The sequence below is a fragment of the Anguilla anguilla genome, chromosome 9 (assembly GCF_013347855.1).
Source record: "Anguilla anguilla isolate fAngAng1 chromosome 9, fAngAng1.pri, whole genome shotgun sequence".
In the NCBI taxonomy this organism is placed as follows: Eukaryota; Metazoa; Chordata; class Actinopteri; order Anguilliformes; family Anguillidae; genus Anguilla; species Anguilla anguilla.
Window position 1 is genome coordinate 35,491,805 of NC_049209.1, and position 19,974 is coordinate 35,511,778.

The following is a 19,974-nucleotide window of genomic DNA, read 5'->3' on the forward strand; positions in this document are numbered from 1 at the left end:
AGAGAGAGAGAGAGAGAGAGAGAGAGAGAGAGAGCGCAGAGTTTAGAGCGCTGCACGGTCAGGCCTTCCCCAGATAGTTTTTACCTTACCCCCCCCCCGCCCCCCACCCCCCGGCCTCCCCTGGCTGATGACTTCATGGACAAGATTGATCAATTCGGGGGGGGAGGGGGTAAAGAGGAGCAATGCTGCTGAGTGTTTGTGGCGGCAGAGAGTGTGTATCTGAGTGGAATCAGACGGTCTTGGGCCACTCTCCGCTCTGGCTCCCATACTTTAAACCAGGCTGATGGGGCGACAAGAGATGCTCCAGCAGACCCTGCTGCTTTTTTGGGATTGTGGTGCGGGGGGGTGTTGGGGTTGTGGGGTTGGGTTCCAGAAATGTTTCCCTCTCTCGATTCGATATTGTACTCATTGGCGAGTGGCTGAGGCGAGGCCTACCAAAAAAACAGAGCTTACAAAGCGGCGCTTTCTCTGTGCAGTGAATGCAGTGCATTAGCCCCTTGGGTCCTGTGTATTCATTAGTACCTGTGGAACTGTTAGCCTGGGTCACTACTGGGATCTCAGAGCAATACAGAAATTTAATTTATGCAAAAAATACTCAATATATAATATCTTTATCTCAGCTCCAAACAACATAAACAATATATATGTTCAATGGTTGCTATTTACCTTTGCTAGATCACATCTAACAATGAAAGTGTCATTCATTTGTGATAAAGATGTGATTTATATTTTTAAAATCCTCTATGATGAAGGCACAGGGGATATAAATCATATTTATCTGTGGAAAATGTAAATAAAACAAGGTTTTCATGCCGTAGATTATTGATATTTATCATCTTGAGCTGACATTCTCTATGATTTCTCATCTTTATCTTATTATATTCAAAGAACCCGTATAGGAAAAAAGACATAAAGAAAATACAAATGATGAACAACAAATCGAAACACAAAACACAAACTGAATTTACACTTATTTATTCAATGGTTATGAAATACGTCTCTCAGAAGTGTCATTCCTCTTTGACTAAAAGTTTATAATCGGACCATTTGACCAAAGCTGAACACAAGGGTTAAAGCCATGTGATGTGCTGAGTCAGCAAACTCAAGCCCTGCATCACACATTTACACAGATAGTGTTTCACACATTTACACAGTTAGTGTTTCACACATTTACACAGTTAGTGTTTCACACATTTACACAGATAGTGTTTCACACATTTACACAGATAGTGGGAAACCTCTGTGGAAGCAGACCTTGCAGTAATGTTCTTCTGGCAGGAGAGCACTAAGTTTACTGGATTATTATAGGTTTTGTGGTGTAGAGTCTTTCTTAAGAGCATTGCTTTCTCTCTCTTGCTCTCCCTCCCTCTCTCTCTCTCTCTCTCTCTCTCTCTTTGTTGGTTTTACACTGGGCGCTGTGTGCCATATGGCTTTTGACTGTTCCACACTCCGGCATCCATCTGGGGTGTGGCAGCTGTGACATGAAGACATGCTTCCACGCGATGATGTCATCGTCTCCAGTAACCGCTCTATCACCCTGGCAACAGTCCCTCGCCCACATCCATCTCCAGGGTTTACGTCCACAGCACTGGCTGTCTGGGCGTGTTCCAACACAGAGAGCAATGCGCAGAACTTGCGCTTGGAAAACAACACAGACGCCCCTTTGTGATGCAATAATGGGGTAAAACGGCCATTGTGACATCAGTAATCAAAGTGAAAGTGTTCCAGTCTTTCAAGTGAGACTGTTTTAACCAATTGAAGAGTAGGTCCTTTAGAATGTTTTTTTTTTCATAATGTCAGTGTTCTAGAACTCCACTGCTTTCAGTTATCAGTGGTGATTGTTACATCAGCATTAGAATTTTCAGTTAAGAACATTCTACTTGCATATTTGTGACCTCACAGCTGAAAGAGTGAGTGAGTCTCTGTGCTGGCTGTGCTGTACTGCAGTGTTACACGGGCCTTTGTGCTGTGACAGGGAGACCGATGGAGGCGGGCCCCTTCTGTCATTCTCGCGGCGGTGTTTCTGCCGAGAGCGCGGGGACAGTGCAGCGCGTCTCACTCCATTAGCTCACATTAACCTCCAATTTACAGCATCAGCAGTGTGCACTGGGAACGGGGCCAGCTACTGTCATCCTCACACACACACACACATTACAGGCATCACATACACACACACACACACAAGCATATGCACACACACACACACACACACACACACACACACATACATACACACAAGCATATGCACACATACACGCATACATACACTCACACACACGCATACACACACACGCATATGCACACATACACGCATACGTACACTCACGCACACACACACACACACATACATACACACAAGCATATGCACACATACACGCATACATACACTCACACACACGCATACACACACACACACATATGCACACATACACGCGTACATACACACACGCGCATACACACGCATAAACACACGCACACACACTTACGCACACACACACACACATGCGCACACACGAATGCACACACACATGCATACACGCACGCACACAGACACAAAGAAAACCACATACAGATACGGGGACACACGACACTCACACCCAGAGACACACACCCATACACACACTCACTAAGTCTCCGAACCCATGGCAATTAGCCGCTTGTCTTAATTCACTGTCGCGTCACATGAAGGGTTTCACTGCTCTGTGTGTGTTAGCACGCTCGCTAATAATCCGCCTTGTTTGTGGCTGTAATGTATGTGTCGGCTGACGGGGGAAACTGAGAAAAGGACCGCTTGGAATGAAAATGTCTTCATTTACAGTGTTATAATTAAAGGTGGAGGGGGGGGGGTGGTGTGACCCCCACCTAACCCCCCAGCACCCGAAGAAATGATTTCATGCGGGTGATGTCACCGCTGACAGCACTGAGTGGGTCTTCCAGGAAGATGACGGGTTTTTTGCACGCGATACATCCCCTCTGACTTATCCCTGCCACCTGGGATATCTACCTGGGGTTACCGCGGTAACCGCAACACCCACCCCACCCCACCCCCGCCCCTCATCATTGTAGCTCATGCAGTGAGCAATACCCTTTGACTGAGGGACTGTCCCATAATGCACCGCATGTGCTCCGCTCTATGACGGTGTGAGAGACCCACAATGCACTGCAGTTGCTTGTGGCCATGCTCATATCCCATGATGCTCCCTGTCGCCTCACGCTCTTATTTGTTTTGGAAACCCCACCCCAGCAGGCCATAGCAGCTTCACCCTCTCTGCTCCAACAGCTATGCTGATGGACAGCAGGGAGCGCATGCAGCACCATCTGGGGCATTTGTGCTGGCCGGGTTGCCAGGTTAAAATAAAAGCCTATTAACCTGACAACCCGGCAGACACTCCATTCGTACCCAGTGTCACCAGAAGCCTTCAGTTTGGGTTTCCCGTCACCAGTGTTTAACTGTTTTCAGTGGTCGTCAAAGTCCCCCCCCCCCCCATCCCCCCGTCCCCCAAGGGCAATCGTCAACAGCAGGCTGTGTTTTTTACTGAGAAATAGGAAGACAAACACTCAACTGTCTCACGCCAGGTGTCCCAGAGGAAGTGTGGTCATGTGTGTATCTGTGGTAGCTGTCTGTGTGTGTCCATGTGCGTGGATACATACAATATATGTGTGCACATGTTGGTGTGAGTGTGCATGTGTGTTCACATTTGTGTGTGTGTGAGGGAGGGGGGTGGGGGGGTGGGACCACGTGCTTATGTGTGTGTTTGTGTGTTGATGGTGGAGGTGCAAAGGTCAGGGGGTGAGGGAGGAGGTGGTGTCTTGTTTTTTCCGGTACCTTGTTAGTTAATCCCTAATGTGAGGACAGGTAGGCTGACTCTTGCAGCCCAAACCAAACCAAAGCTCACAAAACACTGGGCTAGCAGCTGTGACGTCCTGTACAGGCAACGCAGGCTTTCACATTTCAGCTGTGATGTCCTTTCCACCTTGGTTATTACGAGTCAATAAGGTCCCGTCCCTCCTCGAGTCTGCAGCCCTCAAAGGGTTAATTCAGCGGCCACCCCCACCCCTCCCCCAGCCCCAGCTCCGACCCCCCCCCCCACTCCCAGGTCCCCCCCAGGGCAGAGCTGGAGCCCAGGTTATCCATCACCGCGAGGGCCGCTGTCCGGAGTCGCCTTCGCACAGGTTAGCGGATCGAAGCCGCCGCCGCTCCCACTGCATTATTGTTCGCCCGGCGGTAATTGAGTCGCGGGAAAGGGAGGGCGGGGGGGGCGTGGGGGGATGGGGGGGGTGTGCGCGGGAGTTGGGAGAGACGGAGAGAAAGAGAGAAACGGGAGGACTCGAGGGGGAGATGAAGAGAGGCCGTTTCTTGCTCCGTGCGCGACATCGCCGTGAGACGCGGCGATGGCGGGTGTTCCGCTGGTCGGGATTGACCGACGGAAGCATCCTTTGTCTCAGCTCCTGTTTGCTTATTTATTAATTAATTTATTTATTTATTTGACTTTCGTTTCTTTCTTCTCAGTAGTACTTCCCCCCCCCCACCTGCCCACCCAGCTGCCTTCCTGTCCAATATTAACAGCATCCCGTTTCTGACCTGATTGTTCATTTCGACTCTATTGATCCCCCCCCCCACCCCTTACAGGCTCCCTTATTTGAGGCAATAACTGTTTGTTGACGCCACTTCTCTCAAATGCTGGGCTCAACCGCAGAGCGGGGGGGGTTGGAGAGGTAGAGGGCATAGTGGGGCTGGGGTAGGGGTTGGGTGGGGAAGAGGTGGGTGGGGGGGAGGGCGTTCTCAGATTGCTTGGACAAAGGACCACTGCTCTTCCTTAATTTAATCCAATCATTCAAGCATTCATGCATTCACACTATAAACATTTTCCACGCCCCCCCTCCCCATCACCCCCATCACCCAACTCAGTGTATTTTGTTGAAAAGTGTTAACAGAATTTTATTTGTTCATCTTCTTTGTGCAGTTCAGTTTAAAAAGCGCACGAGAAGCACCCCTGGTGTGAGCAGGCCTTAGTAAGATAGTGTGCGGTTATCTTGCACCAAGAAACGCAATCGTATATCACACAGACCGGCAGACGGACGAAGCCGCGGTCACGTGGTCAGGTGGTCAGGTGGTCGGAGAGACAGACCGGTGTGAGCAGACGGTGTAGCGGTCCGTGTGAGGGGATTATCTTAAAGCCTGGCTTCTGACTGTTCAGTGAACATCGGCTCTCTTATGGAGGGAGAGAGGGAGTGTCCGAGCTCTCGCCCGTCCGGCTCGGGCAGGTTCCGAGCTCTCGTCCGTCCGGCTCGGGCGGGTTCAGAGCTCTCGTCTGTCCGGCTCGGGCGGGTTCCGAGCTCTCGTCCGTCCGGCTCCGGCGGGTTCCGAGCTCTCGTCCGTCCGGCTCGGGCGGGTTCCGAGCTCTCCTCCGTCCGGCTCGGCCAGGTTCAAAGCGGTCAATCTGTGGTCCTTTCCTTAGCTCCCCTTTTGCCCAGTTTTTTTTTTGCTGTTTGTTTATGTCGTTCCCTCGCTCGTTTTTTTACGAGCACACCGAGGAGACCTCTGGGTTCTAGGTTGCCATGGATACGAGATCAACAGAGTGGCGCTGACCCCCATCGCGTGAACAAAGGACAATAACAACAAAGGATAATGATTCAGCGCTCGGATTAGTCTGAGCCAAATATCACAAAGTTCTTTCAGAGCAGGGCAGCCCAACCCTGTTCCTAGAGATCTGCAGTCCTGTATGTTTTCACTCCAACCCCAACAAAGCACACCTCATTCAGCCGCTAGAGACCTGCATTGAGTTGCTGATCAGTAGAGTCAGGTGTGCTAATTAGGGTTGAAATGAAAACCTACAGGACAGCAGATCTCCAGGAGTAGGACTGCCGTGTATTAGAGGGACTGTAAGGAAGGGTTAAAGCAGCTACATCATCAAAAGACCATCCTGAATATAATATGGACACCAATGTAAACGTAAGTTCGTAAGAAATGTTCAATCCGAGTTGTCCTCTTCCAGCACAGTACACGCACAGGACAACCACATTATCAGATGGGCCACAGTGAAAACATGCACACACGTACACGTCAGCATGAATTAGTTAAGCGCAAGGAAATACAACTTTTGGTCTAGAACTGCCGCTTTGCTACTTCTTGTTTACTGTGATTTGTGTTTGTAAAGAAAACGGGAGCAAGTTGAGGCTGGGAGGGGGCGCGTTTGTCCCCCTGTAGCCTATAGACAGACTGTGACGTGCTAGGGGTGCTATTGACTGCCTGACAGTAACCTTTGCACGCGCGGGATGATGTATGAATTATGCAGAGAGAGGACGTTGGAGAAAGAGCACAGTGACTGATGGGTATGACCGAGCCAAGGGTGGGGGAGGGGCCGGAGGGGGTGGGGTTGGGGTTGGGGTTGTGGAAAGGGACCAGCCCTTCTGGTGAAAATTCATCCATTGTTTTACATAGAAGGAAGCAGTAACTTCTGAAAAAAAATAATAGAGGAGCACCTTGTGCTTTTCTAGACAAGCAGCTGGAGTCTTAAAAAATAGTGCATTAAATTGCTACTTGACTCATTGGTTATTTTACAGCAGGTAACCTGCAAACTCAAGGAGAAGGGTTATTTGCATGAAGAGCCATCAAAGCTAGGGTTAGAACTGCTTGGTATTATATGATTGTTGTACCGAGCTACTACCCAACATCTGTGTTAGTGTGCGTGTGTGTGTGGCAGCGTGTGTCTGTCTTTGTGTGTGTGTGTACGTGCGTTTGTGTGTTTATGTGTGTGTGTGTGTGCGTGCGTGTGTGTGTGTGCATGCGTGTGTGTGTGTGCATGTGTGTGTGTGTGCATGTGCGCGTGTGTGTGTGTGTGCGCGTGTATGTGCGTGTGTGTGTGTGTGTGTGTGCATGCATGTGTGTGCGTATGTGTGTGTGCATGCGTGCGCGCGCGGGCGCGTGTGTGTGTGTCCGCCCTTCACAGAGGCCCTGTGGGGCGTGGCGGGGGCAGCGTTGTGCTCTGCTAGGCCTGGAGCCTGGAGCGTGGAGCGTGGCCTCTGCCTCCGCACTGCCTGCTGCCAGAGAAAAGCAAGCCTGCTCACCTGAGTCCGCCGCTCACGCCTCCTCAAGGGCTTCTCAAGGTGCGCTAAAAACAGACGCGACGTTAGCGCTCTCATCGCTAACGGCGTCTGAGCGCAACGGCCGCTTCGCGCATGTGGGTCAAAGCGTCCGATTCGCACAGAACATTAGCCAATACATGCTCAGCGATTTTGAGTGCCAGCGAAACAGACTTCACTTAAGACAGCACCAGAAAGGGTGCATTATGAGGAATCGGATATAACTGATACAGTACAAATGCTAATCTGCGCTCTGGCTAATCTAATGGAGACGGCTAACGATATCCTGACAACAGGAAGCAAATTAATGAGAATTATAAGCTGTTATCCGTCACTTGTGGTCCTGATGTCTTGATGCAGGCCTTATTATTGTATATGCGTGTGTGCGTGCATGGGTGCGTGTGTGTATAGACATGTCTATTTCAGTTGAGTACCTATGATTTTCTGTATTTGCTATAAATGTACACTGTTAGCAGGGTTTAAAAGCCTCATTTCCAGGGGCCAAGCTGGGATGACTCTAGCAGTGAGCAAGGTTCAGGTCACCACACCACATTGCCAGTAATTCTGAGATTTTGTTCGATTTCTCGGACCGGTTAAGTCACCGTGTCATCGATCTGAGGGGAGTTCAGTTCCCACCACCGCTGCCGTCATTCTCGTATCGACGGTGATGTCAGCATCCCAGTGTTCCGCCTACAGTGATGTCATAACAGCTGAGTGGGAGAGGTGAGATCAGAGTCGTGCATGTGCAGCGGCTTCCCACGGAATGCGGAGGCAAGCCGGAACAGCGCACGTCAAATTAACAGAGACCGTTTGAAAACAGAAATTAATGAATAACACAGCCCCTAATTTACAGTGCGTGAACCCCCTGAATAGTTTTACTGTGGTGCTGTAGTGCGATTCAGCAGGACAAGTGCGTACTTCGAGGATATCCTCTCACGTGTGATTGCTCTCTGTAGATCATCTGTAGATCATGTCTCTTCTGCCTCATAGCAAAAATCACGCCCATAAACTAATCGTGACATCACCAAGGCCCGGTATCTGACTTACACTGCAGTCAATCCAGCAGGCAGAAGTACTTGCTTTTGTCTGTTGTACAGTATGTGAAGGATGGGCGAGGTGCCTGAAGGGGCAGAGATTGCATGTGTCAATCAGCTGTGTGGGCGGGGCATGTAGGAACCACATGGTCAAAGGGGCGTGTCGTTAATGAAACAGAAGGAGACGAAGGTCAGGGGTGTACGGCGTGTTAGGGCTGGAAGTATGACATCATCGTTTTAGAAGGACAACTCTGACCTCCGCTTATGTTATGGCTGTAATAGAACATCAGGAGATAATAAAATTGCAAATGAACTGCGAGCGAGGATTGATTTTTCATGTTTTTACAAGCCTGGCTTCCTTGTAAAATGTGCCGGGCCTGTTGCACTCCCCATCCACAGATTGACAATGAGCAGTTTTATTTTTCTCTTAGCTTGTCCTGCGGTTATGTACACGTATTTATATCGCTGCACTCATTTCCACACAGTCAAGGCCACAGCTGCAGTGGACAGAGATGGTTTCTGTATTCAACTATTCACGTTACTTGTGCGCATTGATGAGCCGAAAGAGAAAACCCGGCCGTCTGAATCCTTAACCGGAGAGGTTGAGATGAGGACAGAGAGGTAGATTACTGTCAGAGCAGAGGCTTCTGGGAGTCGGCAGGCGGGATGCAGACGTCTGAACGTTGGGAGCCGTCGTCCGATTAATGAAGCGCCTGACCGGTAGCCGCCCCGGCTGGCTCATCCCCGGATCGAGTTTCCTTCCTGTCCGTCGTTACGGTAACTGCCGTTTGTTTTTTACGGTAACTGGTAGCCGGTCCCGCGCCGGAGAAACAGGCTCCTGTTACGGGGCTCTGGAACCCAGGGCCTAATGTCATTTACTCGCTCGTCTGGGAAGGCTCTGCAGAGCCGGCCCGCTAATGTGATCTCAGGGCTCTGTGTGTGGTGGGCCGTCACCAAGGAGACGGATAGGTATGGAGAGAAGGGTCTGCGATGGCTGGTGGAATTGGCAGGAAACATAGAGATGGGAATAGGTGGATGCTCCTGCATGTCTGTTTACTGATATAGAGAAGTGGGTTTGTCGAGGTGGGGGGGGGGGGGGGGTAGTGGGGGGTGGGGGTTGAATGCTGAGATTCAGGCTGTCAACCCCCCCCCCCCACAAAGAAAAAATAAACAACATCCATAATTTCCTTGGACGGAGGTCCTCCTAGAAGGGTGCGTCCAGGATATTCGGCAATTCAGGAGCTGTGCCTCCAGACAAACAAAACCCCCTCTGCCCCCCCCCCCCCCCCAAACCTTCTCCAATCCCCCCACCCCTGGTCCCGCTGGGCGGGTGGAGAGAGCGGGCCGCTTCACCCGGCGGCTCTGAGAGCTTGATTCCTCCCCTGGACAGCAGTGCTAACGGGAGGTTAGCGCGCCGGCGGCTCTGAGAGCTTGATTTCGCCCCTGGACAGCGGTCGCTAACGGGAGGTTAGCGCGCCGGCGGCTCTGAGAGCTTGATTTCTCCCCTGGACAGCGGGGCTAACGGGAGGTTAGCGCGCCGGCGGCTCTGAGAGCTTGATTTCTCCCCTGGACAGCGGTCGCTAACGGGAGGTTAGCGCGCCGGCGGCTCTGAGAGCTTGATTTCTCCCCTGGACAGCGGTCGCTAACGGGAGGTTAGCGCGCCGGCGGCTCTGAGAGCTTGATTTATCCCCTGGACAGCGATGCTAACGGGAGGTTAGCGCGCCGGCGGCTCTGAGAGCTTGATTCCTCCCCTGGACAGCGGTCGCTAACGGGAGGTTAGCGCGCTGGCGCCGCTCCCGTTATTGGGTGAATTTAGCACCTTGGACAGCGCGCTGGAAGTCTTTATTGCCTTCCTGACCCGCTCGTCATGCTCGGCGCCGCGGCGTGGGGGGGGGGGGGGGGGGGGGGGGGGCGGGGCTCCCAGAGGCTGATTGGATGGCGGTATATTGGGATGGCGGGCGGGCGGGCGAGCACTGCGGGTAGGAGGCCCGGGGCGATTTTCTGCCTCTCGCATCGAGAGCACACTTCCACCGCCCCGGCGCGTTCACTTTCACAGAGGACTCCGCCAACGCCGCCTGTCTGTTTAGAGAAGAGGAGTGAGGAGAGAGAGAGGCTGAGAGAGAAAGAGTGAGTGAGAAAAAGAGTGAAGAGAGAGCAAGGAGAGTGAGAAAAAGTGAGTGAGAGAGGAAGAGAAAGGCGTACGCAAGCACACACGCGCACACACATACTGACAATAGTACAGAAACTTTTGGGCACAGTGCAGTGTTAGTGGAAAAAGATTCATGCATTATTCACAAGCATACGGTAGATTCTATTCTAAAATATCTATCTGGGTTTTTGGCCACTGTCTGAACTATTACTCTCTCTCTGTGTGTCTCTCTCTCTCTCCCTCTCCCTCCCTCTCTCTCTCTCTCTCCACCTTTCTCTCTCACCACGCACACAAACTCTCGCTGTCTCAGTCATTCTGTCTCTGTGTTCCTGAGATAAATCTGATTGGCCGAGGAGATTAACTGATGAGCTGATGGGAAGGCGCTGCAAAGCGTTTCCTGTAAGTGTCTGGTGATGGTTCCTCTCACTTCCTGTCGAGTACAGTGCAGGACTGTGCTGACTCATTGGCCTTATTTGACATGCCCACTTCATCACGGGGGCCTGGCTTTGGCCTGGTGGAATGAACGGTTTCATCTACATTGTGCAGTATCTCCAGAGCAGGGCTCTGGGAAGTGGATGTGTACTGTGCACACTGAACACACACATGGGGAATTTATGTAGGTTCTGAACTTAAAAGCTTGTCAATCTCCAATATGCTAAAGAATGGTCTTGTGAAGCGCGTCGCGATGACAGCATAATGATCGTTAACTTTGTCTGGTTTTTTCCACCAGGGGATATAGTTGGAGACTGAAGATGACAGTGGTCTTCTTCAGTCCCACATATTGCTTTTTTAGTTGCGTGCGTGCGTGCGTGTATATATATATGACATGTTGGTCACCAGTCGGCACCCTGAGCCGACCAGAGGAGGATGGGTTTCCCCCTTGAGCCTGGATCCTTCCAAGGTTTCTTGCCATCTGCCACAGGGAGTTTTTCCTTGCCACTGTTGCCTTAGGCTTGCTCCTGTGGGGGTTTAGGCCAAGGTTTTCTGTAAAGCGTATTGTGACAACTGCTGTAAAATACGCTATACAAATAAAATTTGATTTGTTGATTTGATGATTTGATATATGTGGTGCCTTTTTCTCTTGTCTTTTGACCTATACACAACATTGTCACCATATCTATGAATGGTTCTTCATAAAAGCTCCTTTTCCGTAATCTAGTAGTCAGAGAGCAAGTGTGTATTGTTTGAAGGAAGCAAATTAATCTCTCTCTCTCTCTCTTGCCCTCTCTCTCTTTCTCTCTCTCTCTCTCTCTCTCTCTCTCACTCTGCCTCTTTCTTTCTGCCTTCCTCCCCCCTCTCTCTCTCTCTCAGGAAGTCATTTTGAAGAGGGCAGCAGATCTTGTGGAAGCTCTGTACGGAATGCCTCATAACAACCAGGTGAGACTGCCTGCAGGCCTCTACTGCTCAGAGATGACTATGTCCCCGTGCATTTGCATCCCTGCATATTTTTACAACTTTCAAAGAGTTCATTTCTATATATTTCTGTAAAATATTGTTTTATCTGTCCATTATAGAATAGCTCAGATAGAGTGATCTAAGCATAAAGTGTTTGTTGCATAAACACTTTAACAATGTAGTTAAAATGTTATGAATTTCAAATGAAATGCAAAGTGGTGAGTAAATGGTATGTAAGTGCTTTCTGTTGTTCTGACAGTTGTTTTGAATCCGTTGACCCTAAAGCACTTTGCCCTCTTGGTAATACATTTAAGCAGTTAAGTGTTAAACATTATTTCTCCTTTACCAATTTTATAATGTATTACAATGAAGGGCAAACTCATTTTACTCATTTACAATTATGTGTAGATAAATAAAAAATTATATGTTATTACAAATTAAGAACAAAGGGTTTTGTAGCCTGAGTGAATCTGAACCTAAGTCTCCTGTCGGGATACTGCACCCATCGTGACTTTGTCATGACTGTGACCACCGTCGTGACAGGAGATCATCTTGAAACGGGCGGCGGATATCGCGGAGGCCCTGTACAACGTCCCGCGGAATCACAACCAGCTGGCGGGTTTGGGGAACACCTCGGTCCACGGGGGCATGATGGGGGTCAACTCCTTCTCCGGCCAGCTCGCCGTCAACGTGTCCGAATCCTCGCAGGCTACGAACCAGGGTGAGACCCCTCCCGAACCCAACCCCCCCATTCCCAACCCCTGCACCCGCCCTGCTGTCTAACCAGGTCCACCCCTACTTTCACACGGGCTGGGGAAAAAAGTCAAATCCTTGAGAAAATGCAGAATTTGAAGTGCTCTTGTTAACGCTTTAAGACGTAAGATCACAAATATGTGGTTGGAACGTTCTTAGCTGAACATTCTGATGCTGATGCAACAGTTGCTCATTGCTGGTAATTGGAAGCAGTGGAGTTCTAGAACACTGACTTAGAATGTTGAAAAAACAATCCAAAAAACCTGCAGTTGAAAGGGTTAAGAAAAGAAAAACTAAACTCCCTTAGAAGCGTGAGTCAGAATGCCTGTATTCTCATAGATGTGGCATTGTGGCTCCACACACCTGCATGACAGCCTGCTGGTCTACCTTTAAAGCAAGGCACTTACACCTGAACTGCTAAATGACTACCTGTCAAAATGAGAGAAATCATATCAAAATTAATCTGTCAGGTGTTTGTAAGTAAAGGTGCCTCTTACACAGCGAGCACTGTGTAAAAGATATTCATTTATGATTATTCTTTTTTTGAAAAACCCAAAGGTGTACCTGTGCAGCAATCATATTGGTAAATATTATGTATAATTGAGAATAAAGAGAGAGAATAGAAACAATACAGAAAAGAGAGAGAAAGAATATTCTGTTCTGTTCAGTGTTCTGCATTAGCTGCTGTTGAAGGGGCCTGCACTTTTGCACCTTCATAAAGAACATTCTAGCGTACGCAAGCAGATATATGGGCACAGCCAGCGATATGTAATGAAGAGAACAGAGCAGTCGCCCCCTTTATGTTAGAGACGCATTACCTATTCTGATATTTCTCCGCAGAATCCACCCGCTTTTACCACGACTGGTTTGATCAATTGGCTTATTGTTGGATTTGCAGAAAACCGGGAAGCCTTTTTGACCAGCTAAGCGAATTTCTTGAAGCGGAACACAAGCGCCAGTCTCGTTGAAGTCTCCTTTCGTATTCCAGCGTACTCCGTTCTGTACGTGTGCCGTCTTTAAACAGTTGTTCAGATTTCCTCCTCTAATTCTTTAGTGCTTTTATAACGATCCTCCTTTCCACAGGGAAGTGATTCTTCTTGTGAACTGATTTTTTTTTGTGAGTTACAAGCGGCCTCTTATGTTGGGCAGAGCTGCCTATAGAACTTAATGATCGAGTGGTTTCCTAATGTTTTGGCTCACTTGGTGGCGCGCTAATTCCATCGGGTTTGACAGTTTCGGGTGTTTCTGACATGTTACATTCCCTTTCACCTCTTCATCGGTGGCTCTTCTTTCTCTCTCTCTCTCTCTCTCTCTCTCTCTCTGTCTATCCTTCTCTCCTTCTCTCTCTCCTTCTCTCCCTCTTTCTCTCTCTTTCTCTTTCTCTCCCTCTCTCTCTCTCTCTCTCTCTCTCTGTCTATCCTCTCCTTCTCTCTCTCTCTCTCTATTCTCTCTCTCTCTCTCTCCTTCTCTTTCTCTCTCTCCCTCTTTCTCTCCTTCTCTCCCTCTCTTTCTCTCTCTCTCTCTCCTTTATTACTTCTGACCTGCAGTGTATCTCCGCTCCTGTAAGCCTGGTTCTGAAGCCTGGGTTTTCTGTGGGGAAGCAGTTGTTTAATTAAGCAGTGCTACCCAGCAGATACGGAGCAAAGGCTGCCAGCGAGAGGCTTTTAAAAGTGGCAATGAAGCAGCTGCTGGCGCTGTCGTCTTTTCCGCTCCTAATTTCGCTTGTAATATTCACTGCTTGTTCCTCTGTGATATCTTCTCTTTTTTGTGGAGGGTCGGGGTTATTTTCCTGCAGTTAAATTGCAGGGAAGCAGCGGGTGGGGAGGGAAGAACATTGATGTGGCAGTATGGCCGGGGCAGACCTGGGAGCAGGCGTATAATGTGAAGCGTAGTTTTCTGTGAGGAGGAAATGAAGTCAGTCGCGGCGGAGCCGGCCTCCGCGCTCGCGCTCAGCGTGGCGTCTCGGACCTGCGCGGAACCCGCCCGCCGCCGCAGCGTGCTGCGTGGGGTGGGTACAGGTGCTCCCGGCCCGGGAGTGTGTCTCCGGCTCAATTCCCTTCATTGTCTGCTCTCGCCTCGCAGCAAAGCATGCTGGGAAGGTGGTGCGGCCGCGTGCGGCCGGCGGAAAGTACCGGAGTGAGAGACACTGGCGCGCTTAGAGAACTAGAGATGGCTCGCCTGGAGGCCACCCCCCCCCCCCCCACTGGGGTGCTCAGTCCATCCCCTCTTGCTTAAAAAATAAAAAAGGAAGCCAGTTTTGTTTATTTTCCTTAAAGGCCACAGTGGCTTCTTCAGGGAACGTTCTGAGTGCTGAGTGATGCAACAGGTCCCCCTGACTGCAAGGAACGTGATGGAAATATCCCCGCTTTGTTTGCCTGAAACTCCTCAGGCCTCTGGGAACATTCGGGGGGGGGGGGGGGGGGGGGGGCGGTGGCCACGGGCTCCGTCGAAGCGAGAACGATGAAATATTAACGACGCACGCGGGTGCGTTGAGCCCAATCCGTCGCCAAAGCTCGCTCTTTTCTTGGCAACTCCTGACTCGGAACGCAATTAATGGCGTGACAAGAACGTGAACGCGAAACAAGAAACATTATAAATCTATAAATACACACGACTGTTCTGGATTTTATTATTTGTTGTTCTGTTCTGAATTTTATTGTTTATCATCCTGACTCACCCTCTCCTCTTCTCCCCACCCTCTCCTCTTTCCCACCTCCTCCTCTCCTCTCCTCTCCTCTCTTCCCCTCCTGTCCCTCACCCTTTCATCTGCCATCTCTTCATCTTCCTCCTCCTTTTCTCCAACCTATTCTACCTCTCTACTCTGTCATCTCTTCACCACTCTTTGCTCTGCTCATCTCCTCTTGGCCATTCTGCTCCCTCTCTCTCTCTCTTCCTCCCTCTCTTCTTCCTCCTCATCCTCCCTCCCTCTCTCCTCCTCCTCTTCCTCCCTCTCTCTCCTCTCTCTCTCTCCCCCAATCCCTCTCGCCCTCAACCTCCTCCTCCCTCTCTCTCCCCCCCTCTTCCTCCTCCTCCCTCTCTCTCTCCCCCCTCTTCCTCCCCCCCGCCCCCCCGCCCCCCCGGCAGGTTTCAGCCGGAACACGAGCAGCGTCTCCCCGCACGGCTACGTGCCCAGCTCCACGCCGCAGCAGAGCAGCTACAGCTCGGTCAGCACCAGCATGAACGGCTACGGCGGCGCCGGCGCCATGTCCAACCTGGGCGGCTCGCCCGGCTTCCTCAACGGGTCCGCCGCCAACTCGCCCTACGCCAGTGAGCACGCCCGCCGCCCCGGACCCCGCCCCGGACCCCGCCCTCGCGGAACGGTCCTCCAATCAGCTTAGGCGACATGATCTTGTGGTCCCGCCCGCCAGGGTCCAGTACTGTGAGGTTTAGGGAAGGGGAGATCTTTATTGCTTTAAACACGGAGGGGATACTTTTAATGTTCCATATTTAGTTCAGTAAGATGTGTAGGCACGCTCATACGCACACACACACAGACACACACACGCACACACACACAGACACACACACACGCACACGCACACGCACACGCACACACACACGCACACACACACACACACAGACACACACACACACACACACACTGCTATGCCCACTGGGGTTTCTGGCAGATTGAGACTGCCTTCAAGAGCTCTCAGAACAGAACCCTCTGCAGTTCTCACAGTCTCTTTAATCTGACATTCATTCCTTATTATAGTTTTGTGGTTCATCTTCCTTTTCCTCATTGTTAAAACAAGGGAGAGAACGGCAGAATCTCATCCTGCGTTTGCCGCTCGTAATTACGACGAGGAAGACATAGAGTACGAAAGAGCTGTGAAGTCTCAGAGTTGAGGAGCTCTTGAGAAATCAGAAAAGAAAAAAAACTTCACAGGACCAAGGTAGAGTCGGAGTACTGGTGCTCTAAATATTGACACTGATCAAGGAGGAACACGAAACAGACGAGAAGGGCTTTGCTTTGTCTGTCTCTTTAAGGGTGTTAAACACCCCCGTGCGTAACCCTCCCCCCCCACCCCCCCCCCTCCAAAAAAATGAAATTGAAAGCATTGCAGTGAAGCCCACCATAATGACCAACTGCGAGTGCCCCACCAACCTTGTACCTTCGCCTCTAAATTAAAGACCCTTAATTAAATCAATAAACTAATTGGAGGAGTAGCAATTCAATTTCAGCACTTTGATTCTACAGTGTTAACAAGTGTTTTAAGAGGCCTGCTGACTCCATACAGACACATTTAATCAATCCTGGGGGGTGGGGGGGCAGGTTTTCGTCATTCCAATTTTCATTAATTAATTGGTTTGGCCTTCATAAGGGGACCGAGCCTTTATTACGAGCGTCGCCAGAGCAGTGCTATAAAATTTAAACGTAAAATAATAACAACAATGAAGATGGAACAGCATATCGGGGGCCATCTGAAATATGATGGCGGCCATCAGGAATAATTCAAGGAGAAACTGTCATTTCAAACGAGACGACCGAATGCGCAATTTCAAGCGCCATCCAAATTTGTGTCATTGAGACCCTCATCAGTCGGGTGCCATATCTGGTGTTAATCCAGATCAGTCAACATCATGCGCTGTGATAACCTTTACAAAGGCAATGGCATCAGTCTCAGAAAGGTGTAGTACGCTACATTGGTAGTCAACATTAAATAAGTGCAGTGTACTCATAGTGCCCTACAGTAACCCCTGGTCTGTTGGTCTGTACCCATAATGCCCTACAGTAACTCCTGGTCTCTTGGTCTGTATCCAAAGTAGTGCCTTATAGTAACCACTGGTCTCTTGGTCTGTGCCTTGCAGTAACCCCTGGTCTGTTGATTTGTACCTGTAGTGCCCTACAGTAACCCCTGGTCTGTTGGTCTGTACCCATAGTAGTGCCCTACAGTAACCCCTGGTCTGTTGGTCTGTACCCATAGTAGTGCCCTACAGTAACCCCTGGTCTGTTGGTCTGTACCCATAGTAGTGCCCTACAGTAACCCCCGGTCTGTTGCTCTGTACCCATAGTAGTGCCCTACAGTAACCCCTGGTCTGTTCCTTGGTGCCCATAGTAGTGCCCTACAGTAACCCGTGGTCTGTTGGTCTGTACCCATAGTGGTGCCCTACAGTAAACCCTGGTCTGTTGGTCTGTGCCCATAGTGGTGCCCTACAGTAACCCCTGGTCTGTTGGTGCTCATATTGCCTACAGTAACCCCTGGTCTGTTGCTTGGTGCCCATAGTGCTGCCCTACAGTAACCCGTGGTCTGTTGGTCTGTACCCATAGTAGTGCCCTACAGTAACCCCTGGTCTGTTGGTCTGTACCCATAGTAGTGCCCTACAGTAACCCCTGGTCTGTTGGTCTGTACCCATAATGCCCTACAGTAACCCCTGGTCTGTTGGTCTGTACCCATAGTAGTGCCCTACAGTAACCCCTGGTCTGTTGCTTGGTGCCCATAGTGCTACCCTACAGTAACCCCCGACCTGTTGCTCTGTGCCTGCAGTTGTGCCCTCCAGCCCCACGATGGCGTCCTCCACCAGCCTGCCCTCCAACTGCAGCAGCTCCTCGGGCATCTTCTCCTTCTCTCCCGCCAACATGGTGTCGGCCGTCAAGCAGAAGAGCGCCTTCGCCCCCGTGGTCCGGCCCCAGACCTCGCCCCCGCCCACCTGCACCAGCACCAATGGCAACGGCCTGCAAGGTGAGACCCTGCCCCCACACAGCTCACACCCCGCCCTCATCCGCCGCCCCCCCGTACTCACCCCCACGCCCCCCTGCGGCTGCTTTGTCTGTAATTAACACCGTTTTTTTCTCTCTCTCTCCTCCTCTTCCTCCTCTCAGAGCAGTCTTTTGTGGACTCTAGCAAGTACTCAACCTCCAGCTCACTGCAGGGCCTGGCCTTCCCCTGACGTACGTTAATCTCACCCCCTCCCACCCCCCAACCCCCACCCCGCCTCTTAGCGCCTGACCCCACCTCCTCCCTCATCCACCAACCCATCTGTCCGTCTCCCGCTTCCCATCCCTCATCCATCCATCTCTCTCACTCCTTCCTGCCCTCAAACTGGAGGTGGGACATGGCAGGACTGGGAGGCCAGAAAAGAAGGTGTGCAGAGGGTGTCATCATTTCTTTTTACCATCGTATTCCAATGCAGTGGAAAATAATTTCCAGTTATGTGCAGAGACCTGCCTTGCATGTAAAATTGGATCATGATAGCAGGAAGAGGAAATATCAATGGCGCTGGACACAGACAAACCTCCAACTCTCTCTGCTCTTCAGAACTGAACCCAAGCAGCTGAGTTTAACAGAACGCATAGGATGCAGGGTGGTGCTGTGTTATTTGGTGGCGGTTTTGCGGTTCTCCCGTCCGCCATGGCTGTGATGGGATTGCGGGCGATGCAAGCGGTCGGGGTGCTTTTCGAGCGCGCACGGTCAGCCCTCTCGCTCTCTGGGAATAACAGAGCTGCTTCATTCCCAAAATCCACATCTGGGACTTGGGAGACAGAACGGGATGTTCCCCCAGGGTCAGGACAAGAACTGTTATGAATTTCCCAACAAAAACGAGCCCAGTGAGGTTAATATCAATGCACGATAAAGGCATTTTATATCGCTCTATATGGAGTTATTTTCTATATTTATACTTTCATATTTTTATACTTACATCACACAGATACGCACACATGCACGTCCACACACACACATATGCACACACATGCACACATCCACACACACGCATGCATACGCACACACACATACATGTACACACACACATGCACACGCACACACAAACACACACACTCACAAACACACACGCGCACACACACACACACACACACAGCAGTGACCTTATGAATCTCTTTGGAAACCTTTTTAATTCCAACAAGGCCAAGACACTTTGAAAATAGACAGGGATTTAGGGGATTGCAGGGAGAGGGGAATCAATAGGAGACCAATAAGTTTTATGAAAAATTCCGGTGGGGTGGGGGCGGAGTGGGGGTGGGGGGGTCGGTGGGGGGATGATTAACTCAGAAGCTTTTTGAAGCACTTCCTGTGCACAGGAGCCCCACACTGCAGGAGAGCAGAAAATCACTGTGGGCAATCAGTTGTTCTGTTGTTCTTTTGTTTCTTTGCACAGAGCCAGAGAGCCCAAACACCTGCGCATCCGCATTTTGGCAAGAGAGCCGGGTTCAAACGCCAGAAAAACTGCGCGAAAGGAACATATTGCTCCGTGCTGGCCTGCTTATTCAATTTCACTTCTGAATTTTTGTTTTGTTCTGGTGAACGTTCCCCTGCCGAACTGTGGCACACACATATAACATGGCTAGGATTGGTGGGGGGTTCAGAGGACACCGCTGGACATGGGAATGGGGGGTGGCTGAGGTATCATGAACGGAACACCCCTCTGACCCAAACGTCAGTGCCCCCCGGGGAGCGGGCCGAGCCGTGAGGTGTGGTCCCCGCGGGACGTCTGCGCCGTAGCGGTTCAGAGTCGTTAGCGCCCCCTGCGGTACACTTGGAACACGGAACCCTTCAGCCTGAGGGACACCGGCTTCCATCGGGTTTATAGGAACTCCAGAAT

At 50.6% G+C, this 19,974-nt stretch overlaps 1 protein-coding gene across 5 annotated transcripts in view; it reads left to right on the plus strand.

Annotated features, from left to right (window-relative positions):
- LOC118236292 (transcription factor COE1) overlaps positions 1-19,974 on the plus strand; it is a 148,318-nt gene that overhangs the window by 122,808 nt on the left and 5,536 nt on the right. For 2 of the 5 annotated variants that reach the window (XM_035434515.1, XM_035434516.1), the window contains exons 12-16: positions 11,578-11,643; positions 12,205-12,382; positions 15,499-15,681; positions 17,904-18,098; positions 18,239-18,307. In XM_035434515.1, coding sequence (XP_035290406.1) covers positions 11,578-11,643; positions 12,205-12,382; positions 15,499-15,681; positions 17,904-18,098; positions 18,239-18,306 — 690 coding nt within the window. In that variant the 3' untranslated portion in view covers position 18,307. The remainder of the gene's footprint in view (positions 1-11,577; positions 11,644-12,204; positions 12,383-15,498; positions 15,682-17,903; positions 18,099-18,238; positions 18,308-19,974) is intronic. The other 3 variants (XM_035434517.1, XM_035434520.1, XM_035434518.1) reach the window with 2 other exon arrangements.